We start from the raw sequence: 26,487 nt of genomic DNA, 5'->3' as shown, positions 1-26,487 counted from the left end.
CACAACCATCAGATGCTTTGACAATGCAGCTACTTACTGAAGACTCATATGCATTTTCTGTCTCTGACATTTACCTGTAAATAATAAGTAAACTCAGTGGAATGCATTTTTAAGCACACCTAGCACAGAGTTAGTAGAACCTGGCTGAAAGAGGGCGCCGTGGAGTAACGTGTATGTAGTGTTTTCATTTTGCTTTCTCACCTGGGTAGTTTCATGCTTCACAGATTGAAATCTATAAAAATTGCTTTTTATTTTAAAAATACTGCTTTGTAAAATCTATTGAGTGAAACATGACAGCTATTTTTGATTAGGGTTTATATGTGTGATTAACATCATCCCCACCAGTGATTTATAATTGAAACGTTTCCTCTTTTAAAACTTGCAGTTCAGAATGAAATTTCTGTGAAGCCTGAAGAACCTGAACTGCCCCTGCAGAAGTCCTGCAGTGAACACCTGAGATATTTTTCTACTGATCTATTTGCTTGGTTAGTTTTTTTCACTTTTTCCTAGTAGCAATTTTTACTGTGTACATTTCATTAAAAAACATTTCTGGAGGACTTATTGATTGTGCAACAGCAGCTCAAGTGCTGGGGGTGATGCAAAAGAAAGTAGCTATTTTGTGGAAGAGGGATGCACCCTGTACTGTATTTCAGAATCCTGAGCTGGCACTGTGGGGACACATTACAGAAGTATCCAACTAAATATAAGGAAGCACTTCATAACCACAGGGGAGCAGGTTGAATTGTAAGGTAGTAAGTTACCCATCACTGGGCATGTTAAAGTAGAGACTGGGTTAAATAAAAGCAGTGATGTTCAAACTTTTAAAACAATGGAATCCTAAGCTGTTATCCATCTGCCAATAAGCTTCTCCCTAATGTCTTTTTTTGAACTCATGAACCTACCCCACCAATTACTGAAAATCACCCTTAAAGATGGTCTCTCTGTCTCTGTCTCTTTGAGATATTAGAACTAGTATTTAAACCTGCATTGAACTGGGGGTCATTCAAACCCTTTCAATTCTAACACTGTATGCTTATAAAAATTCTATTTTAGTGAATTTCTTTGTTTCACTTGAAGCTGATTTCCAAGGAGATTCTAAATAGAGCATAGGGCTATAAAGAATGGACAGAAGTGTTGAGAACATGGATGACGGTGGTGAGAATTTTGAGTTAGTCACTTCCGGAATTTGTAGAATGTGACCATCAACTATTTTGAACAGGGAAGAGACTTGGCAACCAATAAGCGTGGTTAAACCAAAGATGCACTTACTTAAGTAGTACAGAGATAGCAACAGCTTTCTTTATCTTATTTAGCATTTCAATCTCAAAGAAGTTTACCGTGTTAAACTTTTTCTGGGATATGGGGTTGGGAAGGGTTTTGGAAGGCCTTGTGATTTTCTTGTATTACTTACAACTGCTTTTTGAGCCCTACTCATCTTGTGTCTTTGCTCTTCCTCAGAATCCTACTACTATAAATAAAAGTCAGTTTTCAAATCAAGTTATGTCCCTTGTGATAAAGGAGATAATATTAGTTTGTAAGTTTTTTAGGGAAATTTAAAAAAAAAAAATCAAATCAATGAAAATGCCTGGAGAAGTTCTAGAAAAATGGTAGAGCCAGAAAGTGTCCATTAAATGACAATTTTTTTACATGGAGGGAACCTGCCGGTTGCTGATCAAGCTGCAATAGTGTATCTTGGCCCTCTAATCCTTTGTGCTTTTCCTGTAATGTACCTTTAGATACAGTCATGTAATTTGGAATACTCATACTCAGTGAGGTTAGAATATTTTAGTCCTGCTTGTATCTGTTACTCTTTATCAGTATATTTTAGAATCTTGATCAGTCATTGAATTTATGGTGACCTTGACAATAAATTCTTTTGAAATTTTGAAATAAACTATTCTGCACCAGATACATAAGGTAAAATGCTTTGATATTTACTGCACCTTTGTGTAAAGCTAGGGACTTAGAGAAGCATCCTTTGATTAGTGTATTGGTGCTTATTGTTTACGATTGCCTGACTTAAATATATGGTATGATTTTCTCTTGTTTCTAGCTCTGAATCTCTAAGAAATGATATTGGGCTTGAATTAAAGATTCCGTTGTCAAATTTCGAGAAAAACAAAAAGATTTCTCTTCTTCACTCAAGCAAGGAAAAGCTGAGAAGGTGAATTTTGATACAGCCCCCTTTTTAGCATCATTCCTTTGTAGGAAGAAATTGCTTCCATGAATTTCATAATTTTTTATAATATTGTCAAAAGTTGGTGTGAAACTAGTAAATCTGGCAGCTGGGGAAGATCTGGAACTGGTCCCTGCAATACGTGCTACTCACTCCTTCATTCATTTAGTCATTCAGCAAGTAGCTGTGAGTGTCTCATATGCCAGAATATGATTCGAGAACTGAGGTAAAAAATAAATTGTTGCCTTCAAGGAGGTCTTAGTCTAGTGCTTAGACAGACTTCTAAATAGGCTCTTAAGTAGGAAATTATGTTTTAATAAGTATCATGATAGAAAAGAACACACAGTAGGACACTAGGAAAGTTACCTAAGACAGAATGAGGAGGCACGAAGGCTTTCTTGAGAAGACGATAGCTAAATTGAGCTTTAAACAAAAGTTGGTTTAGTTTGGTTTAGAAATCAGTGAAGGATGTTTCATGTGGCAGGAGTAGCAGGTACAGAGGCCGGCAGTGTAAGAAAGTACAGTGAATTTGTGGAAGTACAGGTATTTTCATAGAGCTGGCCATAAGGGTGCGAGTGGGAAGGGGCAAGAGATGAGAGGTAGTAGGTAAGGGCTGGGTATGTCCTGTTAAGGAATTTGAATTTCATCCTGAACTGTTCATCCTGCACTAAAGGATTTTAGCAAACGTGTGATATGATAAGATCTGTACCTTAGAATGAACACTTGAGCAGGATGTTAGGGAGTGAATTGAATCTGGAGGCCAGGGGAGTCTGTAATAAGAAATGGAATCCTGAACTGTGGTGTTAGAAATGGGATAGTGAGAAGTAAGCCAATTCTAAGTAAATGAAGTAGGTAGAATCAGCGTGAATGTGGCTGAAGGAGAAGTCAGGTGTAACTTCCAAGTTGATGGTGGAGCCATCGACTGACTGGGAAGTACAGTGGAATGCAGGCTGGGAGTGGGAGGTGATTTTTGCTCTTGCTGAGTTTATATGGAGCTTCCCAGTAAGGAATTGGCCCTTAGGTTCTAGAGACGATCCAGGCTAGAAACAGGGATTTGAGAGCTATCAGGATACAGCATCTGTTTGAAGCGGTGGATGCAGGATGGATATAATGACTTTGAAAAGCATGTAGGGAAGAGACAAGTGGGGAAGAGGACCTTAGGTAAAACCTCAATATTTAAGGTCCAGGCAGCCGAGAAGAGATCAGGGGAAAAAGAGTTTCTAGGAAGATAAGACCAGGAGGGAGTGGTATTGAGGAGAACAGGGGAGGAGAGTTTCCTAAAGGAGTGAGTGTTCAGGAATATCGCATGACACAGAGATTAAGTAAGGGAAGAACTGACAGTTGACTGTGTTTAGCAAAACCTAAATGTCACTGACCTTGGCAAAAATAATTCCCTTGGCATGGTTAGGGAAGAAGTGCTGTTGCAGAAAGATGGAGAATGAAAGGTGGGAATGCAGATGAAAGGAAGGAGAAAAGGAAGGTGTGTGGTCTATAAAAGGGAATTTAGGGGAAAATGAGAAATTTTGATAAGGCTGGGCCAGACTTGAATATGTTCATATTTATCTTCCAAAAGAAGATAGCTGGAAGAGAGACAGAGGTCTTAAATATACTCGTGTTTTGGTTATCTGTGGCTGCTTAAAAAATGAAACTGAAGTTTATTGGCTTGATACGTGGTTTTATGGGTTAGCAATTTGAGCAGGACTCAGCTAGGCAATTCTTCTGCCTATGTGACATTAACTGGGGTTACTTGGTAGCCTTCAGCTGGAGGATGGTCTAGTCAGGAGGGTCTGGGGCCTTTGCAGGGATGGCTGGAAGGCTGAACGCAGCTGGGGCTCCCCAGCCTGGTAGTCTCAGGGTTGTCAGACTTCTTCCATGGCAGCCCAGGGCTCCTAGAGAGAGTGTTCCAGGGGGCAGGAAGAGGAAGCTGCCGCTCTCACAAGGCCTGGGACCAGAAACTGGCCCAGAGCCACTTGTACCATGTGCTCTTGGTCAGAGCAGTCACAGAGCCTACCCGGGCCTAAGGGAAGGGTATATAGACCCCACCTCTCAATGGGAGGAATGTCAAAGAATGTTAGTCCCTTTCAAGCAGTGAGGGCCACTGGCGATGGATTTACATCCCTGAGGAGGCAGAAGGCTTTGGAATCTAGAACCAGGTGGAAGAACACCTCTTCTACCGAAAATGGAGAGAAGGAGTTAAAGCTAAGTGTGGATAAAGATGAGTCTTTTTGTTTGTTTTTTTCGTGCCCTGTGCTCTCTGCCTTCCCCAGCCATCCCCTTCTGGAGTGTTTGTGTTCTCCCAGCTGGTGCCTGGCCTGGACGTTCTTTTTTTTTTTTTTTTTTTTTTAACATCTTTATTGGAGTATGATTGCTTTACAATGGTGTGTTAGTTTCTGCTTTATAACAAAGTGAATCAGCCATACCTATACGTATATGACACAAGAGGGAAAAGATGAGTCTTTTGATGGGGCCAGAAAGGAGGAGGAAGTTGATCAAGTTCTGCTGAATGGCCTCCATCATCTGCTGAAGATTAGTGGGAAAATGGTGTGGTTTTGGGCTTGATGAGATGGGCTAGTAGATGGGCTAGTCTGGTCCAAAAGGCCTTCACTCATATGTCTGCTGCTTTAGCCAAGAGAAGACTTAGGGCCTGCTGGCCAGGCTATCCTATAGAGTTCACTAATCTGCAGTGAGATGAGAAAAATACAGTGCAATGAGTATTTTTAAAGCTATATTTTATATAACATATTCTAAGATTGTGTTTTCCATACTTTATTTGGTGTTAAAATCATGGTGATATTAGTAAATGGTTACAACAAATGTTATTGGGAGATGGTACCTTTCTTTCATTATTTTTCATGTCTGAATCGAATGTTGGCAATCCTTTATTGGTCCCCCAAAGTTCTGTGTTGTTTTTCTTTTTTAATTTTAGTGGTTGATGAAAACTAAAATCTGAGAAGCACTAGTCTAGAGGACTACAAAGATGCTTTGGGGGGTGTCCATCCCTGTTGCATTATTTAAAGGGCTAGAAATCTTTGTTTCCCAGAAAGAAAAGCTGTAGCCAGGAACTGACCCCTCCACTTAGAGATTTGCTTGGGAGATACCAGAAAGTAACAATCCGTCCCTAATTACTTTATGCCATTTCCTCTTCTTAACCCTTCTGATTATTCCTGTGAATCTTAAAATAGATGCTTCCAGTCTATTTCTCTTCCTTTTTCTCCTCCTCCTCCCAATCAGCTGCTTTACTTATGGTTTTGTCTTTTTTGCTTTGTTTTGCTCTTTTTTGTTTTTAAGCAGCATAGGTAACATGATATTTGCTAATGTTGAGGAAATAATGATCCCAGCTGATGGTTTTGAATATTTGCATTTGGGAATTTCTTTTTTAAACAACTCTACCATCTCTGTTTTTTTTTTATTAGAACAGATTAATAAAAATTGGCTAATTCTAATATTCTTGATGAAATCCCTTTCATTACACGTTTTAAATATATAAATATGTCTTTATCTTGGTAAGGTGTATACTTTGCAGTGTGATACCCTCATTTTGTTTGTGTATCTGTGAGTCCAAAATGGTGGTGGTTTAATCATTTTCAGGATGTCACTCACTTGAAGTGAAAGTGAGTTTTGCTGTAGTTTCTCACAAATGAAGGCTTTTCCAGGGCTGGTCAAGTCTTAGAAATTTTAGGAAGGTAGAATAGGAAGTTCTCAGAGGGTCTTAAGTCATATGTGGCCAAGAGACCTCTCTCTGTGAGTCTTGATTGCTCGAGACACATTTGTACAGAGGAGAGACCAAGGATGTAGTTTGGACCAAGACCTTTGGCTTTAAATGCCATTCAGCCTCTTAGAATCACTTTTAGCTGGTTCTTTCCCTGATTTATTTGGACTGGGTCATAACCAAGCTGGCTTCTGTGGTAGATGACAAAAACAAAACACATTTTTGCCTGTTGTTGCCTATTGCTGCTTCCATACACAAAGGAAAAAGAAAACAGCAGGACCCTATGGGGCCCCTGAGCTGGGTATCCTACTTTTTTGAGCCAACATTAACATCCTTCACAAAGGTTCTCTAACACCATATACAAAAATAAACTCAAAATGGTTTAAAGGCCTAAATGTAAGACTGGATACTACAAAACTCCTAGAGGAAAACAAAGGCAGAACACTCTTTGGCATAAATCACAGCATTAGTTTTTTGGGATCTGTCTCCTAGAGTAATGGAAATAAAAACAAAAATAAACAAATGGGACCTAATTAAACTTAAAAGCTTTTGCACAGCAAAGGAAACCATAAACAAAATGAATAGACCACCTATGGACTGAGAGAAAATATTTGCAAATGATGCTACCGACAAGGGGTTAGTTTCCAAAATATACAAGCAGCTCATACAGCTTAATATCAAAAAAACAAGCAACCCAATCAAAAAATGGACAGAAGATCTAAATAGACATTTCTCCAAAGAAGACATAACAGATGGCCAGTGGGCACATGAAAAGATGCTCAACATCCCTAATTATTAGAGAAATGCAGATCAAAACTACCATGAGGTATCACCTCACACCAGTCAGAATGGCCATCATTAAAAAGTTTACAAATAATAAGTGCTGGAGAGGGCGTGGAGAAAAAAGAAACCCTCCTACACTGTTGGTGGGAATGTAAGTTGGTGCAGCCACTATGGAGAACAGTGTGGAGGTTCCAGCAATCCCATTCCTGGGCATATATCTGGAGAAAACTCTACTTTGAAAATATACATGCACCCCAGTGTTCATAGCAGCACTATATACAATAGCCAAGACATGCAAGCAACCTAAATTTCCATCAGCAGATGAATGGATAAAGAAGATGGTGTGTGTGTGTGTGTGTGTGTGTGTGTGTGTGTGTGTGTATGGTGGAATATTACTCAGCTATAAAAAAGAGTGGAATAATGCCATTTGCAGCAATGTGGATGGACCTAGAGATTATCATATTAAGTGAAGTAAATCAGATAAAGACAGATATGATATCACTTATATGTGGAATCTAAAATAATGATACAAATGAACTTACTTACAAATCAGAAATAGACTCACAGGCTTAGAAAAGAAACTTATGGTTACCAAAGGGGATAGCAGAGAGGGGGAGAGATAATTTAGGAGCTTGGGATTAACAAACTGTGTCTTCTTTTAGTCTTAAATTAGATGACAATATCAGATTAAAATATCTGCAACTGTTGGTTCTTTTAACTCAAATTTTAGGGGTTTTTTTTTGGGGGGGGGTAGTAAAACAGGCTCTTCACTGTTTACAAAGTTATTTATGAGTTGCAAAAATTCTCTATGTTTTTCTCTGTATTACCATGTTTTTCTCCTGTACTCTTCCATTCATCTTGACTGCCACAATCAGACAGAAAGTACAAGAACACTTTGCTTTTGCACCTGTAGTGAAAACCTTAGCAGCAGACATAATCATTCCAGGTCTGTCAGATAAATGCATACTTTTGGTATTTAAAAAGTTCAACTGATGTAATAATCACAAGTAGCAAGTGATTATGTATTTGAAGCAAAAATTCACAAAATTAAAGGGACAGATATCGACAAGCATTGTTGGAGATTTCACATCCCTGTCTCAGCAATTGATAACAACAGCTGGACACCAAAAATCAGTCAGATATAGACGGTGTGAGCCCTATTAACCAGCTTGATCTGGTAGATGTTTGTAAAACACCATACCCAGCACGGCAGCGGAATACCCATTCTTTTCAAAGGCGTATGGTACATTCACTTAGATAAACTGTATGCCGGGGGATATAGTACATTTCAATACATTTAAAAAAGTTGAATTCACAAGGAGTGTGTTCCTTGACCACAATTAAGTTAAATTAGAAGCCAATAAGAATTTGATATAAAGAAAAACCTCAAACATCTGGAAATTTAAGAACACACTCCTAAATAATCCATGGGTAAAAGAAAATAATCACAAGAAAAATTAGAAAATATTGCAAATTGAATGATTATGATAATAGAATATTTAAAAATTTGTGAGATGCAGTTAAAGCTTATGGCAAACATTATGGCTTTCTTTCTTTCTTTTTTTAAAGCCTGTATTGATTTTGTTACAATATTGCTTCTGTCTATGTTTGGTTTTTCTGCTGCAAGGCATGTGGGGTCTTAGCTCCCCGACCAGGGATTGAACCCGCACCCCCTGCTTTGGAAGTCGAAGTCTTAACCACTGGACTGCCAGGGAAGTCCCAACACTAGGGCTTTAAATGCTTCTATTAGGAAAGGCAAAAGATCTAAAAATCAGTGACCTAAGGGTCCATTTTAAGGGGCTAGAAAAAGTAAAATGAAGTAAATCCAAAGTAAACAGAAAGGGGAGGGAGGCGGGCAGGTGAGGAGAGAGACAAAACGTTTTACCAATATCATGAATGAAAGAGGAATTACCTCTACATATCCAATAAACATATAATATAAAAGGGTATATTTTAAATAATTTTATGCCAATAAGTTCAACAACTTAGGTGAAATGGACAAATTTTTGAAAAACGCAATTTACCAAAACTGATAGTAGATGAAGCAGATCTGAATAGCCCTATATATTAAAGAAATTGGACTTACTAAAAAACAAAAAAGTACCAAAGAGAAAACGCCAAACTCAGATGGTTTTACTGATGAATTCTGTTAAAAATCTAAAGAAGAGGTAATACCAGTCTTAAATTTTATAGAAAATGGAGGAAGAACAGTTCCTAACCCATTTCATGACGCTAACATAACCCTAAACCCGATAAAGATATTATAAAAAAAGAAAATTACAGACCAGTATCTCTCATGAACAGAGACATAAAAATACTTAACATAACTTTAACAAATTGAATGAAGTAATAGATAAAGATATAATGTGTCGTGACCACACTGGGTTTATCCTAGAAAAGCAAGGCTGATGTAACATTCAAAAATCAATCAATATAATATAATTCACCACATTAAACACAATGAAGGAGAAAACAATAGATTAACAGATTCTGAAAACTTATTTGACAACATAAGATTAAAAGACAAATAAGCAACCTTTCAGCAAAATGGATATGGAAGAGAACTTCCTGAATCTGTTAAAGGGCATCTATGAAAAACCTATAGCTAACATTGTACTTAATGATGAGATTTTGACCATTTGTTCCTTAAAAAGATCTGGAACAAAGTAAGGTTGCCTATTCTTAGAAAGGAAGAAACAAAACTCTCTTATTTATAGATGACATGATTGTTTATGTATAAAGTCCTAAGATACCTACAAAATAACTACTAGAACCAAAAGATGAATATAAAAAAAAAAAAAAAAAAAAAAAAAAAAAAAAGATGAATATAGCAAGGTCATAGGATATAAGGTCAGTGTACAAAAATCAATTGTATTTTTCTATATTAGCAGTGAACAATTGGAAAATGAAAAATAATAATTATATTGAAAATAGAGTTAAAAAGCCTTAGAGTACTTAGGAACAAAAATATATAAAAGACATAATATCTGTGCAGTGGTCACTCAAAATATTGCAGTGATAAACTAAAGAAAAACTAAATCATGCATTATACATAATTATGAATTAAAAGATTTATATTGTTAAGATGTCAGTTCTTAGGAATTCCCTGGTGGCGCAGTGGTTGAGAATCTGCCTGCCGATGCAGGGGACAGGTTTGATCCCTGGTCTGGGAAGATCCCACATGCCGTGGAGCAACTAAGCCCGTGAGCCACAACTACTGAGCCTGTGTTGTAGAGCCTGCGAGCCACAACTACTGAGCCTGTGTTGTAGAGCCTGCGAGCCACAACTACTGAGCCTGTGTTGTAGAGCCTGCGAGCCACAACTACTGAGCCTGTGTTGTAGAGCCTGCGAGCCACAACTACTGAGCCTGTGTTGTAGAGCCTGCGAGCCACAACTACTGAGCCTGTGTTGTAGAGCCTGCGAGCCACAACTACTGAGCCTGTGTTGTAGAGCCTGCGAGCCACAACTACTGAGCCTGTGTTGTAGAGCCTGCGAGCCACAACTACTGAGCCTGTGTTGTAGAGCCTGCGAGCCACAACTACTGAGCCTGTGTTGTAGAGCCTGCGAGCCACAACTACTGAGCCCGCACGCCTAGAGCCCATGCTCCGCAATGAGAGAAGCCACCGCAATGAGAAGCACGTGCATGGCAACAAAGAGTAGCCCCCACTTGCCGAAACTAGAGAAAGCCTGTGTGCAGCAAAGACCCAACGCAGCCAAAAAATAAATAAAATAAATAAATTTACTTAAAAAAAAAAAAAAATGTCAGCTCTCGCTAAATTGAAATATAACTTTATTTAAATCTAAATAATAATTCAAATAGACTCTTTTGGGTAAAAATTGACAGTCTAATTCAAAACTGTGTGGAAAGGACTGTGAATATAAAAGGACTTAGAATAAAGCAATCCTGAAAAAATACAGCGAAGTTGGAGCACTTAAGCTATCTGACTTCAAGACTTAGCATACAGCTACATTAATCAGCATTTTACTAACATGAAGGTTGACCAATAGATAATAAAACACAATAGCCCACACATTATGGTCACTTGATTCTCAGCAAACCACCAGGGCAAACAACTTGGGAAACAAAAGTCTTTTCTATAAATGGTGCTGGAACAACAGGATATCCATATGAAAAAACAATGAAACTTGACCCCTTCCTCACACCATATAAAAATTAATTCAACATGAAGTATAGACAGGGCTATCGTATAAAGCTAAAACTATAAAGCTTCTAGAATAGGACTGTTCAGTAGAACTTTCTGCAGTGTTAGAAATGGCCTATATCTGCTGTCCAGTAAGGTAGCTGCTAGTCATATTATTGAGTATTTGAAATGTGGATATTGCGACTTAGGAAATGAATTCAAATTTTTGTTTAATTTTTAATTAATTTATATTTAAATAGACTCATGTGGCTTATGGCTACTGTACTGAACACTACAGTTCTAGAAGAAAGCATAGGAGAATGTTTTCACTAGCTGAGGGTAAGCGGCTGTTCCTTATGACACAGAAAGCAATAACCATAACAGAAAGAGTAGATGAATTAGACTCATCAAAATTTACAGCTTTTGCTTTCATAAGACACCACTAAGAATATAAATAGGCAAACTACAGACTGGGAGAAAATATTTGCAAAACAAATATATTGACAAAATACTGATATTAGGATATACAAAGAACTCCTAAAGTTCAATAATAGAGAGACCTACAGTCCAATTAAAATGGAGGTAAAGTATTCGAACAGACACTTCACAAAGGAAGGTAATAATACACAAGCCCAATAAGCAGCAGAAGAAATACTCAACACACTTTGTTGTCATGGAAATGCAAATTAAAGCATGAGATACTACCACATATACCTCTGAAAGGCCAATATTTTAAAATTAAAACTGACAGTATTAAATGCTATCCAAGATGTGGAACAACAGGAATTCTCATACATTGATGGTGGGAGGGTAAATTGGTACTATTTGGGGGAAAGTTCTGCTAGTTTCTTCTAAATTTGTAAAATAACCCTTCAATTCTATTCCTAGACATTTACCTAAGAGAAATAAAAATGTACGTTCACAAAAAGATGTACAGAAGATCTTGCAGTTTTATTCATAATGATAAAAAATAAGAAACAACCAAAGTGCTGATCGATAAGAGAATGGATAAATAAGCTGTGGCATGTTTATACTACGGAATACTATTACTCAATAAAAAGGAACAAAGCAGCCCCATGGATAAATCTCAAAAACATTATGCAAGTGAAAGAAACCTTGCATAAAAGGACATGTGCTGTGAGATTTGATTTATACATAGTTTAAGGAGAGACAAAAGTAATGTGAGACAGAAAAATATCAGAAACGTGGTTGCCTCTTATGGGGGATGAGACTGACTAAGAAGGAACATAAGGAACTTTCTGGGGTTATGAGAATGTTGATTAGGTAGTTTGTGTCACATAGTTTTGTACGTTTGTCAAAACTCATAGAATGGTACCCTTAAGATTGGTGCATTTTATTTTATGTAACTTTTACCCAAAAATAAAATAATTTGAACTGTAGCTGTACGTTTAGGGGTTTAGTGTACTGAAGTCTACAACTTACTTTGAAATGCTTCAGTGCAATAAAATCGGTTGATGTATATGGCCAGTGGGATGATTCATATACGACAAAGCATGGACAGTAAGTGTTCACCAGACTCTAGGTAGTGGGTATATAAGTGTTCCCTGTACAAATTCCTAATTCTTTCAACTTTTAAGAATTAAGAAATCTTCATTCTGTTGATCTTCCTGTATGTTTGAACATTTTCCTAATGAATATTAGAAAAATGTTTAATATGATCTTTCATTATAAAAGTGATATATGCCCCACAAAGATATTTGGAAAATGTAGAAAATTAAAGGAAGAAATAATATTTTCTATAGCCCAACTATCCAGAAATAATGATTACTTGACGCTTTTGCTTTGTCTTGTTTTTTGCCTTATTTTTTCCTTAATGGCTATGATCATATTTTGTGTGCTGTCGTATATCTTATACTTGTCTCCTATAGAAATACCCTATTTTTTCCCCAGTAAGCTTTATAACATATTTCCACTGCCAGATAATATTCTACTGAGCTTTCTTAAGCATCCACTTATTTTGTGTGTTTAAATTGTTTTTCCTGTTTTACTGATAGACTAATGGATGTCATTTTACAGAAAGTTTGTTCTGTGTTTGAGATCCTTGTAAGTGAAAGTATCATGTGGAAGGGTATATGAAGTTTCAGAGCCCATGATACACATGTCAAATTGTTGACTCTTCCATCCCTTTTACAGAGTGATGCCTGAGACATCTACACAGAACCCCCAAAGCTCCTCAAAGCCCAATTAAAATACCAACCACTGATCTGGAATATTTGAGTTATTCACTGGCTATGTGACAAAGTGGATTTTTAAAAATCCATTTATTTTTGTCATTCTAAGGTTCAGAGAGGTTTAGTAACTTGCCAGAGGTCCCAGCTAGTAATGGGCAGAGCCACCCTTTGATCCCGTACATGTCAAGGCAGTATTCAGCGCAAAACATGCTCAAGAATGCTTATTAACTGAACACACGGATAACTGAAGGTCACAAAGGCTGAGATCAGTTTAGAGTTACATTTCCTATGTATTTCCCTTCAGAACTGTGAAAGACTTAGGTTAGTTTCTTTCTGATATGAGCCTGGATGACGTTCTCATTTGCATATTGGTTTATTTGTTCTGTCCGTCTACCTACCTCATGTAAAGGAAGCAGGCTTCTGATTTTCCTTTGGCTCAGAACACAGGTGAAGCCCATGTATTCTAAGATGCTAATTGTGTATTGTTGGAAACGTGGTCCAGGTCAGAGTGACATGAATATCCTGAGGACTCTTTGCCTTCCAGGCTTCTAGTGTGAATCACAGAAGGATTTATGTGTACGCTGTGTGATCGTCTCCTCTGAGGGCTGCGTGCCTGTAGGTTTCCATAGGCAGCAGGGGTGTTCTCTGGTGTCCTCAGTGTCTGGGCACCCTGCACACTCACGGGGACGAGTGAGCTGGGCTGCCATCGGCACAGACACTGTACTCGGCAGCAGTGTGAGCCGTGCCCCAGAAAGCTGTGATTCCAGGGGCTGTGGAGACTGCTGGCTCGTGGGGACATGGCCCTCTTCTAAAACAGAGACTAGAAAGGCAGGGGCCGGTTCCTTTATAAACAAACCCAGAAAGAGGGATTGGTTGTCCTTGTGTACAAGGAAGAAAACAGACGAATTATTCCTTATTTATTACGCTTCTCTGCTCAGAGAACGAATCAAGTATTGCTGTGAGCAGCTGCGTACCCTGTTGCCGTATGTGAAGGGGAGAAAGAATGATGCAGCTTCGATTCTCGAGGCAACGGTTGACTACGTGAAGTATGTCCGGGAGAAAATCCCTCCAGCCATCATGGGCCAGGTAGTCAACTCTCAAGCCCTTGAATTTTATCCTCGCAGACAGTGCTTTAATGCTACAGTTTTATTTTTTATAGTTAGAAATGTGTGTGTGTGTGTATATTTGAAAAAAATCTATAGCTATAGCTATCTAAGTAGATCTCAATCTCTCTCTTTCTTCATTTCTTAGATTACAGAAGTACTTCAGGGCAATAGGAGGTTTTGTAAGAAACAACAAATGCCCATCCAGCTACCCGCCCCTGGCATGTTTATGGCACAAAGGTATGATCATCTGAATCTTGTGAATCTGAGGTCGCCTTGTTATTTTCCTCTGGTACTAATGCTAGAAATGAGACAGGCACTGAACCCACCCATAATGAGAACTAAATGGGACTGATGAACCTAGTTGCAGGGCAGGAATAAAGAGGTAGACATAGAGAATGGACTTGATGATGTGGGCTGGGAGGGCGGAGCTGGGGCAAAGGGAGAGTAGCATCGACGTATATACACTACCGAATGTAAAATAGTTGGCTGGTGGGAAGCAGCAGCATAGCACAGGGAGATCAGCTCGGTGCTTTGCGATGACCTAGAGGGGTGGGATAGGGAGGGTGGGAGGGAGGCTCAAGAGGGAGGGGATATGGGGACATGTGTATGCATATGGCTGATTTGCTTTGTTGTACAACAGAAACTAACACAGTATTGTGAAGCAATTATACTCCAATAACGATCTATTAAAAAAAAAAAAGAATCAGTAAACTTTTCCCATTGCTGATGTGTATCATTTAATTACAGTGATAAAATATGTAATATTCTCAGGCCCATGATCCTTTCATCATTTGACTCACTCTTTCTTCTTTTGTTGTTTCTTAAAATGGGGCTTTACGAGTAGTGCCTGTGGTGATTGACAGTGCAGTCAGGACGGGATAGATTCTAGCATTCCTCTGTCACCAGGGCAGTCCAGCCCCATTATCAGGTGGGAGTCCTTAAAGACATTTCTAGTATAACAGGTGACGTGCCAAATGAATGCTTCCTTATTTAAATTGATTAGAATGTGTACACCAAGAAAAACTCTAAAGGAAAAGTAAACCGTTCCTCCATATCCTAAAGAACCATCATGAGTCCTCTTCTACAGTTTGTTCTTATATTTAATCCAGAGCTTAGGCTCTGTCTGTGCTTTTTAGCACTTGAATGTAAGAAGAGCAGTTCAACTCAGCAATGTTCATATCACCTTCCTTGAGAAATGCCTAAAGAATGTTTTGTTTTTTTTAAGAGAAAACAGTGTGTTGACAAGCACTTACTCACCTGTGAGAGGGATCAGATTCCTGGCTAATAAGCGCTTGAACGTGTACCCTGTTCCTACCTCCGGGGCTCCCTTGGATGCAGCTGTGAGAGGTGAGCTCCGCCCACCGCCCTGCGCGGCCGTAGCGTGCGCGGGCCTGCGTGTGCGTCCTGCTCGCCCTGGGCCTTCTGTGCAGGCACTGCCGTAACCAGGCGATGCAGCGTAGCTGGAAGAGTACACCCTGAGTCCTTTGGTGCTGTCTGCTTGAAAGACAGAGCTGACCACTGGCATTTAAATAGTGCTACCCCGGAAAGTGGGCTGAAAATGGACTCTCATTACCAGAAATCTCATCTGAATGATACATGATGAGCACACTGATGACTGTGTGTGTTATTGAATAGAATCTAAAGGGAGGGAAGTATTCATATTAATTCAGTGCTAGCAGTGTACAGGCAGACCTCAGAAACATTGTGAGTCCTGTTCCAGACCACTGCAATAAAGCGAATATTGCAATAGAGTCACAGGTTTTTTGGTTTCTCAGTGCATATAAAAGTTATGTTTATACCCTATCGTAGTCTATTAAGTATGCAATGCATATGTCTCAAATATTAGTATACATGCCTTAATTTTAAAATATGTTATTGCTTTAAAATGCTAGCCATCATCTGAGCCTCCAGCAAGTAGTAGTTGTAACATCAAAGATCACTGATCACAGATCACCATAACAAATACGCTAGTAATGAAAAGGTTTAAGATATTGTGGGAATTACCAACATGTGACACAGAGACATAAAGGGAGCAAATGCTGTTGGAAAAACGGCACCAATAGACTTACTTGATGTAGGGTTACCACACACCTTCAATTTGTAAAAAACAGAGTGTCTGCAAAGTGCAGTAAAACAGGGTCTGCCTGTACTGAGCATTTAACGTATTAATTGATTTACCTCCTTCGTGTCTTTGCTTACTTGTCACCTTCTCAGTGAGTCTTTCTCGACCACCCAGTTAAAACCGCACACTCCTTCCCAGCATCACATGATACGTGGGACTCCTTATCCACTCTCTCTGCTGTATTTTTCTTCATGGCACTGTTCTCCTTCTAATGTTCTTTTCTTGCCTGTTTTTTTATTGCCTGTCTTCTGCCACTAGAATATCAACTCCACAAGGACAGGGATTTTTTTTTTTTTTTTTTTTTTTTTTTTTTGCCTCTTTTGTTCATTGCTATATTTCTAGTACCTAGAACAATGACCAGCTCACAGTAGGTGATCAAGAAACATTCATTATATGAATACTCCATTGTGAATATTCAATGTTTACCCACTGGGAGGCATTTTTGTTATTTGTATTATAAAGTCTAGGCATGCCCATGTGCTTGTACAAATAAGAAGATGGAAAAAAAAGCAGAGCCAGGGTAAAAGGACACAGCTGCCAGTTTGTGACTTTTAGTACATATTCCCGAAGGTTATTCTTCACTGAGAAGCCAGTAAGTTATGGAGCATGTAACCTGCGTGTTAGGTGCTGATGACCAGAGGCCCTACCATCTCCTCCCCCTGCCTGAGTCTGAGGTCACCTTTCTACTGGTTTCCTCTAAGGGATTCCACTGCCTCATGTCAGCACCTCCCTGTGCTGGGAATGCCCTTTCCCACGCTCTGCCTGGCTCACCCCCAGTCATCGCTTAGTTCTCAGCTTAAATGTTTCTGCCTCAAAGATGGGGACACGAGGACAGACATGGTGCAGTTCTTGTTCTTAGGGAGCTCGCAGATTAGCAGCAGACAGGGTCATAAAGCAAAATATGATTCGTGTGTTATTTTAAGTGCTGTCTTCGAGGTACCATGCACATTATGGGGACATAGTGGAAACAACGGGAACAAACGAGGTTTCCGGGGATGGTGTCTATAAAGTCAAAAGAGAAAGGGTCTCCAAATAGGACATTGCCCTCCTTGTTCATGTAATCAACCTCAGGGTGTTTATTCGTCAATTTAGACTTTTTTCCTGACTTAGGGGAGAGGGAAGGAGAATAGAAAAAAAGTAGCCATGAGCCATGGTTAATCTACTTAAAATAGCTATGGCTGAATGTCACAAAGAATGATTAAATCAGCCCAGATTAAATCAGATAGGGGTCAGGCCACAGGTGTATGCCTGTCGGTGTTACTTCTTGTACACACAGTACTTACTTCTGCATTTTCACTATTCATATCCTGCAGAAACTCTGAAACACTCTTGTGATGGTAGTGAGTTCAGGCCTTCCTGTGCCCCAGGATCTCTTGGTTTTGCATCACCTAAAATGACTGTTCTTGGGAAGAAACAAATCCACTAGGACCATAGGCTTATGTCAGGTTCAGACTGGACAAGACCTTGAAGGTCACTGAGTCAAAACCCCTACTTCGATTTTATTTATATACATTTTTCCATTTGAAAAGCAGTATTAGTCCTTTACTAAAACCCAGCTAAGATAATAACTGTGTTCATTTTTAAACGTATTCCCTTCAAGTCTTTTTCTATATATATTTTTCTATGGTAACACTACAGTAGTAATCATATTGGAGCTCCAATTTTGTCTCTGGCTTTTTTACTTAACATTGTGTCCTGTACACTTGAACTTTGTATTATGCAGCCCTCAGCACCATTGTAATGGTTTTAGTAGTTTATCAAACGATTTATAGAATAGTTTTCTTAGTCGTCCTCCTGTCGCTACATTTAGTGTTTCCAGTTTTGTGGGGAGAGTGATTTTCTGCGTAATATGATAGTAAATATTTCCCTATATATAGCTGTTTCTAACCTTCGGACTTTTCCTTGGCCTGGATACCTGGAATTGAGTGACGAGTGAGTTGGAGAACGTGAGCACATGCACGGCTGGTCGTGCGTGTGGCCAAAGGGTTTTTGAAAGAGGACTGGAACAGTTGAAATCAGTTAAGCCTTTCAGATTTCACTTTCACCACCTAGGCCAGTAAATTGACAGCTGGAGAAGTTAAATGGCCACCTGAAGTCCCCTGGTTTCTGTGCTAAATCTGACCTGTAACCCCGAAGTGCTGATACCGGTCAACATTAGACTTCATTAGGCTGCCTTTACTTGTCCTTTTCCACAAATCTCTGTACACTTTTGCCGAAATGATTTTTCACAGATATTCCAGATACATTTGTATTTAAAGTAGACATAAAGTTATGTTCTTATACCTTTATTACTGTCAGTATCCAGAAGAAAATAAATAGGTGTTCAGGGAACTCACTGGCGGTCCAGTGGTTTGGACTCCGTGCTTCCACTGCAAGGGGCATGAGCTTGATCCCTGGTCAGGGAGATCCCTCAAGCCACACAGTGGGGCCAAAAATTAAAAAAAAAAAAAAGGTATTCCCAATATTGAGATTACATTGTTAACATTCATTATATATTAAAAAATTTTTTCTGCCTTCTAGTTACTGTACAGAATATAGCTGTATAACAATATAACCCACTTCACTGATAGAAAATCAATGACCAAACTTTATTTGCGGCTGAATGGAGTTCTCCTTTCCAACATTCTCCCTTGCTTCATAGGGATGGTCAGAGTCTTTACGATGGCGAGACATGCGCACGCATACACAATGGCATAGAGATATGATGCTTCTCTAAAATCTGTATTTTAATGACATGTGAACACTAATTTATAGTGTGTGTATCGCACTAAATGCCACTACCAGAAAGTTCACTTTGTTTTTACATCAGCATTTGAGTATAGCAGTAGTCTAAGTTTGTACCATGAGGAAATGAAATAGAGGACAATGTATTTCAAATCTAGTAGTTCAGGGTTACTGATTTGAATCTACTGATGGATATTTGCTTTCTTTTTATTAAAGGTCAGTCGAGCTCTGCGTCAGAGAACACTATTGGCGCTGTGTATAAAACCCGAATCCCCAGCACAGCTCTCTCTCTTAATTCCTTCCATGCTGTCAGATACTATTCTAAAGTCGTCCCTTCCTATGATGCCGCTGCCGTAACAAATCACAACATTTTGGTGCATTTTCCAACAGCTGTGCCCAGAGTCTCGACGTTTCTTCCTCAGCACTGCAATTCTGTGTTGAGCCAGGCGTGCGCAGCGCACCCCAACTGTCTGGTAAGTCTTCTGCGGGCTGTGGGCCAGGCTGGGCTCTTTCATCCCAGCCAGCAGGGGCCCCTGGCCTGCGTTTTGTTGTTCGTGCTCTGGTTGGGAACCTCATTGCCTGGCGCCGGGGGCGTCAGCCCAGGCTCTGGCTCCCCACGCCGCCCCACTGCTCTCTCCAGATCCAGACTTGGCTCCGCTGCTATGACTGGAAGTGACCAGGCGGAACCTAATCTCCTCTAGAGCCCCTCCTCGCCCCACCCCCCGGCCCAACCCCACTTTCTGCGATGCCGCCTCCCATCCCAGCAGCTGCACCCTCCGCTGGCACCGTGGCTCGCTGCTGACTTATCTCTTCGGCCGGCACCGGCCACTCACACTCGGTGACAGCCTGTCCTTGTAACACCAGCCAGGCCGATTTCAGATCCCAGGTGTCCTCATGGCACAGATACTTACAGAGCACCCACTGTGTTCTAGCACTGTGCTAACCACCGGGAACGTAGTATCTAAAGATGGACCACAGTCCCTGCCCTCATGAAGTCTGAGCCTCACAGGGAAGCGGGCATAGAAGCAGACAGTCGTGATGCGCACTGGAGCGCACAGGAGGAGACCCCCGTGTCTATAGGGTAATACAGATGTGGGCGCGGATTGGGACTGCTTACCCCTGGAGGAAGTACTGTGTAAGCTGAGATCCAGAGAGTAAGAATTAGCCCAGTGGGGAGGTTAGGAGTTGGGAGTGAGGAAGGGAAAAGCATTCCAGGCGGATGGATCAGCATAGAGAAACAGTGGTATCTTCATGTTTGGGAAGAATTGTCCAATTCTAGAGGAAGACCTGAACTCGACTGACCTGATTAAAATGGACTCTGATAGCCTTAATATAATTATTGATACTTTTGCATATTAATAATAGTTACCATGTTTTGAGCACTCAATAAGTAATGTGCCAGATACCCTACGTACTTAATGTGGGTGATCTAATGAATCTAATGACACAGTCACTCAGGTAGGGACCATTATTTCCATATGACATCTATGAAGTGGGAATAATAGTGACTTTCCCAAAAAACATTTATGAGAAAAATGTTTGAAAGAGCATTAGAAAGAAATTTTAAAATATGAAGTATCTACAGATATAATACTGTTACTAATGGTCTTTAGTATACCAGCAGGAAAACCAGAGTAAATGAAAAAAAAAAAGATTGCAATATTATTTTTTTAATTGTGACCTACACTTACTGTATGTAGTTTTTTTGGAGAATTGTTACAACAATATTTAATTACTTTTAGTAACTATGAATAATACCTATTTTAAAACCTGTCGTGTATTCACCTGAAGAGTTCATGGTTTTACAAATTATTTCCTATTGCTTGAGGACGTAGAAAATGTATTGTATTTGTGACATTATGAGTGAGAACAGGCCAGGATTCAACTAATGTGTTTTTTTTTTTTTTTTTCACCTTTGCAGCAACAGTTTTGGGCGTATTAATAGCACATGTTTGAAATTCACACTCTAGACCACCTATTGGGTGCCGTTTGACAATACGGGAAGAATGGAACAAAGAATGATCTTGAAAGCTACACCCAGAGACCTAATATCAAAAGGGTTTGCATTGTATGGCTTCTGATAAATGTGCTAAAAGCTTCTGCAATCAGAAAGACAGGCAGCAAAAGTGCTAGCCATAGGTTTTTACTTATCTTCACACATACTTGGATCTCCCACATCCCAGGTACTACAAGAACAAACGGCCCAGGTGACCTAGACTCTTTTTTTTTTTTTTTTTCCTCAAAAACTATTCCACAATTTATGCAAAAGGTACACGATAAAGAAGATCCACGTAGACTGGGTAAAGTGCATTGGTGTCACTAAGTACAGATATTGCAACTTGGTTCTTATTTTTAGTATCACTGTGAATTACTGTCACTTATTTCTAGGTGGTATCTTTTCCAGATTTGACATTTTAGAGAGCTTCCTTCATTATTCACTATTCAAACTCAGATACCATAGTTCAAGAGAGGTGTTTACCTCCTCACTTGACTACTAATGAATAAATAGACACGTTTGTTTTTGCATTTCACCGTCCCTGGAGTGAAATGATAGCTAATAGGTAAATTTTTCTTTCTGGATCTTTAGTTACAGGCTAGCAGGTCTTTCTTTGTTTTTCATCTCCTTCTCCCTATGGGTATCAGAAAAGATTGTTGAAAATAAGGGGAGAAAAATGTTTGTTTTATATTTCACTAAAATGTTCTTATGCATAATATAAGTATTATTGTTAAAGAAAATATTCAGTTCTGACCCTCAAAACGGTAACCCATTTTTGTTCTGTTTAATAAATATGTGTTTCCTCTTTTAGTAGTACTGTGTAGGGACTTTAATTTTACTAGATTTTTGAGAAGTTGGAAAATTACTTTTGGCATAGCCTAATTTTCATGTTAAATTGTATAACTTTTCTTTGAGGATGGCATGGTGATGGAATTTGTAGATGTTTGATAAACTTGATAAAGGAACTAGAAGTTTCCAACTAAGGTTCTATGCTTATTATTATAAATGTGTGCTCGACTCTTGCCTTTGGGGGTAGTAATGGCTTTGACATTGTAGGAGAACCCGGTGAGGTATTTTGAGCACTAGGATGACATCATAGGTTCACAGCTGGTCTTAATTTCTACTGGGACTTTTTCTTTGCATCAGCGTTTTCCTGAATTCACACGTGGACCGTGAGACACAGCCTGTGGCTGGGAATTCTACCTAGAGAGGTGACCCACAAATCCTGTCTACCTGCTGTTATCAATCCCCTTTTTCCTTTCAACATGAAGAGGAGACTACCAGATCCGTCTTTTTTTTCAACGCTGGTTCCCATGATCCTGAACTTCATGCAAATGTCCAAATTCATTTTTAATACCAGAATTTTATTCTTAATAAATTATGCTCTTCCAAGTAAGTTCAACTCTCAGCCGGGGAGGAAAGGTTAGTTGGGCCTCAGCCTGTAAAGAAGAACACACTTTTCCTTTGTAAAATCAGGTTGACCAGTCATGAGACAGTTGCAGTGTTGTTTTCACAACGAAAAGGTGCAAAGAGTTTGTCTAGAAAAGTTGGCGGCTTGCAGGTTTCACATGGGTGGTTATAGCACTCCCTGTCCCTATCCAAACAGGGAGCAGGGGCAGAAGCAAATATTTATTGAGCCCTTTCTGTGGCTTAGGCAAATTGTGAGACATATCCTTGAGGGAGAGGGACTTGGCCTTACTTGTTTCTAGACCCTCATTGTCAGCCATCTTGCTGGCTGGCTGGAAGGATGTACACGTGCTTGGATGGGTACCTGGGGGAATGAGGAGCCAAGAGGAAGGAGGAGTCTGAACATGGGTGATGATTATGAGAAAGGAAAGAGGGAGATGTGGTCAAGCACTTAGGGACCCATTTGAAGTCAAGAGGGAAGGAAGAGTGGAAGTGGATATTTGGCCATCCATCACTGTAGTTTTTGTTGAGAGTGTATCACTACTCTGTTTACACTTATTTCCTACCCCTCACCATACTTTTCTAATATATGAGTTGTATGGTCTCCCAGCATAGCAGAAATGGCAGTAATTGGTAGTGTTTGTTTATAAACAAACTGTTGTGTGTTCAGTGGAGAACATGCAAATGTTGAACACCTCAAAAATCATTCAGTTATTTATTAATTTGTTCAGTAACTATTTATTTGGCAGGCATTGTCTTAAATGCTGGGAAAACAACTGTATGTATGACATCGTCTTTTTTACTTTTTTTGTCTAGGAGCTTAAAGTTTACTGGGAGAGACAGGTAGGCTGGAACTGCAGTAGAGTTTGGTGAGTGCTATGCGGGGGGAGAATATGAAGTACTAAAAAGCAACACCCACACCATTCTGGGGATTCATGGGAGGTTTTAGGGGTAGTGACGTCTGCGCTATCCTCATTTCTGAAACTGGTGGTAACAGTACCTGCCTCTTAAGGTTGTTGTGAAGATTAAATGAGAAAATATATGTGAAAGCTCTTAGAACAGTGTCTGGCGCATAGGAAGCATTTAATACACGTTATTATCATTATCATCATCATATCATCATCACCACCACAATTATAACAATGATTAAGCTGAGATTTTAAGGACCAGTAGGCATAAACTAAGCCAAGAGGTGGAGATTTGGGGTCTGGTTAGGGAGATAAGTTTTCAGGCAGAGAGAACTGTATTTGCAAAGGAACGAAGGAAAGGACAGCATAACACGTTTGGAGAAGTGAAGGTAATTCCACGTGGCTGTGCAGAGAGTTCAGGTGTGGGATGGAGGAGGAATGGAGCAGGGAGGTAGGCGGGAGCAGAGAGAGGCAAGGGCCACGTGACGCTGCCCTCTTTGAACTTTAAACAGTTCTTTCGTTGCTGTCATGGTATTGACATCATCAGATATGCATTTTAGGATGAGCACTCTGGCTTTGGTGAGTTAAAGGCAGAATGAATCAAAGGGGGCTTAAAGCACCTCGGGGGGAAGGGAGTGGCCGTTCCAGTAATTCAGACAAGAGATGGCCTGAAATACGTCATTGGCTGTGGGGATGAAGAGAAGAGGCAAATCTGGTCGATATTAAGGGGGCAGAATTAGCAAGAGTAGGTAGATGATCCGATACAGGGGTGGTGAATAAGGGCAAAGTAGTAAGGATGACACCCGGGTCTCTGGCTTCCGTTGCTGGACAGATCATATCGACGCTCACTGGGGGAGCACAAGGAAAAGAGCGTTTGGAGGGATGGCGCTGGATGATGACAGTTTCACCTGGGAATGTGCTGCATTGGGTGCGTGGGGGGTAGCCTAGTGGAAGCAGCTAGGATACACGCGGATCCGTGCAGCACAGGCGGGGGCTCTAGGTGAGAGATGACGCAGTTTAGGGCGTCATCAGCCAGGGGCGGGGGAATGTTGAAGTGGGGGATTCATTAAATGCTGGGATGATCCACAGGGGCCTTCTGACCCTGCAATTCTGTTATCATTCATCATAAGAAGTCACTGGGTCAGGCCCCCAATGTCACATGACACTGCAAGTCACAAGAGATTTGAGACACGTGGGTAGAGCCCTCTAAGGCAGAGGGTACAACTTGCCCATGGCACCTGTGTTTGTTTACTGTTGTTTTTTTAAAATTTATTTTTCCTTCCAGCTTTATTGAGGTATAATTGACATACAGCACTGTATAGGTTTAAGGTGTGCCGCATCATGACTTGACTTACGTATGTCATGGAACGATGACCACAGGAAGTTCAGTGAATGCTCATCAACTCAGACAGATAACAAAATCAAAGAAAAAATATTCTTCCTTGTGATGACAACTCTTAGGATTTGCTCTTTTAACAACTTTCATATATAACATACAGCAGGGTTAATTATATTAATCATGCTGTGCATTATATCCCTAGTAGTATAATTATAACCAGAAGTTTGTACCTTTGGAAACCACCTTCATCCAATTCCCCCTCTCCCCAACCCTTGTGAGAAATTAAATTTCTCTGAATTTCTAGCTTCTGAAAAATTCAAAACATCAGCAATACTGGCTCTATTTCTGCTTTGGCAAAACAGCAACACATTAATCAGGTAAGTCATACCTGGCCCTATGTATGGGGTGTCAGGTTCCCTCTGGTCACATCCCACCCAGCTTGCCTCCTTCATTGAAATGACTTGCCTGGTCCGTATAGGTATTCCAGTTTGTCCCCTGCAAAGAGAATCGCTTGGGGGATGGAGAGTGGCAGCACGTTAAAATGCACATTCCCAGGCCATGCCCCACAGGGTCAGATGGGTAGGTTTGGTTGAGCTGGTACCTGGGAATCCACATTTTAACAAACACTGCCTGAGGTGTTGCAGGCATCTGATTATCCTGCTTAAAAACCCCCAGTGCATATAAATGGATGCAGATATCCAGAGGAGACACGAAAACAGAATAGATACAAACTAAAACCATATGTCATTGACTTCCAAACCTGAAGCCCTTGTAGATTTATGAAAACCATGCATTTGGGAGCGCCTGTCTCAGAGAGATTCTGATTCTGTCATTCTAGAATGGGGCCCAGTAATCTGCATAGAGTGATTCTGATGTGCAGCCAGGTTTTGGAGCCACTGTTAGATTCGTAGCATGCTAATCACGTGTATGTTGAGAGCGGATGTCAGGAGATGAAGCAGGGGGAGCACATCCTCCCAGATCTCCACAGGTCACAGGAGAGGATCATTGCTGCCCCACTGGGTGACGGAGAAAGGTTTTGCTGAGGAGGTGAGTTTCAGAAACTGCTTTGGTAAGTTAGATGATTAGGTAAAAACACTCCATACCCAGAGTATAGCTGTGGGGAAATTCAAAGGTGGGAAAGGACCCAGGGAGTTTTCAGCAGGAATAACTGAAAAGAGTGAAAACCGTGAAAATGAGGTCTGTTTCACTCACTTTCTTTTGTCTATATGGCAGTAAAAACTTGTATGAAGGGAGTTGCTTTCTCACGTTTATTAAATTTTCATGTTTGTAAAATTACAGGGGTTGTTAAAAGCAGAAAGCCACTTTTGCAATATAACAAACTACAGAAAATATGTCATTTCTCTGAATACTTGGCATTGACCTATCATCACAGGATTCCTCAGACCAAACCTAAGCCTCCCACGCTTTTCTTTCTGACTTTCTAGCCTGCTGTTGTTTGCCCCTTTCCCTTTGCCTGTCTCCCTATTACACTGAATGAGGAAGCAGGAAGCCCAGGGATCACCTTGGTTAATCAGGTATCAAGAGCTGCTTTCATCACCATGGAAACATGACACCCCTATGGAAGACAGAGAAACCCCTTATCTCTCTATTTTTCCAGGTGGATTTTACATCCCAGAATAATATCCTTTCTGAAAACAAGAAAACAGGAAGATGCAAACACACGCACAAAATTACATTACGTAGTATGCTGGATGCTGCTGAATTTTACTCATCTGACCCTAGAAAAAAGTATTTTTCATTTTTGCTCAAAGCAAACATTTCTAGAAGTCAGATTGTAAACTAGGTGGGCTTGAGTACGGCTGGGAAATAGGCTTCTAAAGTGCACAAACTTGTTCTGAAACGGAGTCTGGTAAACCGTCTTT

General features: G+C 40.1%; 1 protein-coding gene across 14 annotated transcripts in view; it reads left to right on the top strand.

Moving 5' to 3' along the window:
- The window catches only part of SOHLH2 (spermatogenesis and oogenesis specific basic helix-loop-helix 2), a 91,777-nt gene extending 69,848 nt beyond the window's left edge, over positions 1–21,929 (top strand). For 13 of the 14 annotated variants that reach the window (XM_082365533.1, XM_082365544.1, XM_082365542.1 and 10 more), the window contains 7 exons: positions 386–485; positions 2,054–2,164; positions 13,941–14,088; positions 14,254–14,345; positions 15,334–15,455; positions 19,171–19,427; positions 20,876–21,929. In XM_082365533.1, the coding sequence (XP_082221659.1) occupies positions 386–485; positions 2,054–2,164; positions 13,941–14,088; positions 14,254–14,345; positions 15,334–15,455; positions 19,171–19,427; positions 20,876–20,896 (851 nt within the window). In that variant the 3' untranslated portion in view covers positions 20,897–21,929. The remainder of the gene's footprint in view (positions 1–385; positions 486–2,053; positions 2,165–13,940; positions 14,089–14,253; positions 14,346–15,333; positions 15,456–19,170; positions 19,428–20,875) is intronic. The other variant, XM_082365535.1, reaches the window with a different exon arrangement.
- The last annotated feature ends 4,558 nt before the right edge of the window (positions 21,930–26,487 follow it).

Source organism: Balaenoptera borealis (assembly GCF_965194805.1).
Source record: "Balaenoptera borealis genome assembly, chromosome: 18".
NCBI classification, from domain to species: Eukaryota; Metazoa; Chordata; class Mammalia; order Artiodactyla; family Balaenopteridae; genus Balaenoptera; species Balaenoptera borealis.
The sequence above is the reverse complement of the archived record's forward strand: the minus strand, read 5'-3'. Positions and strand labels throughout refer to the sequence as shown.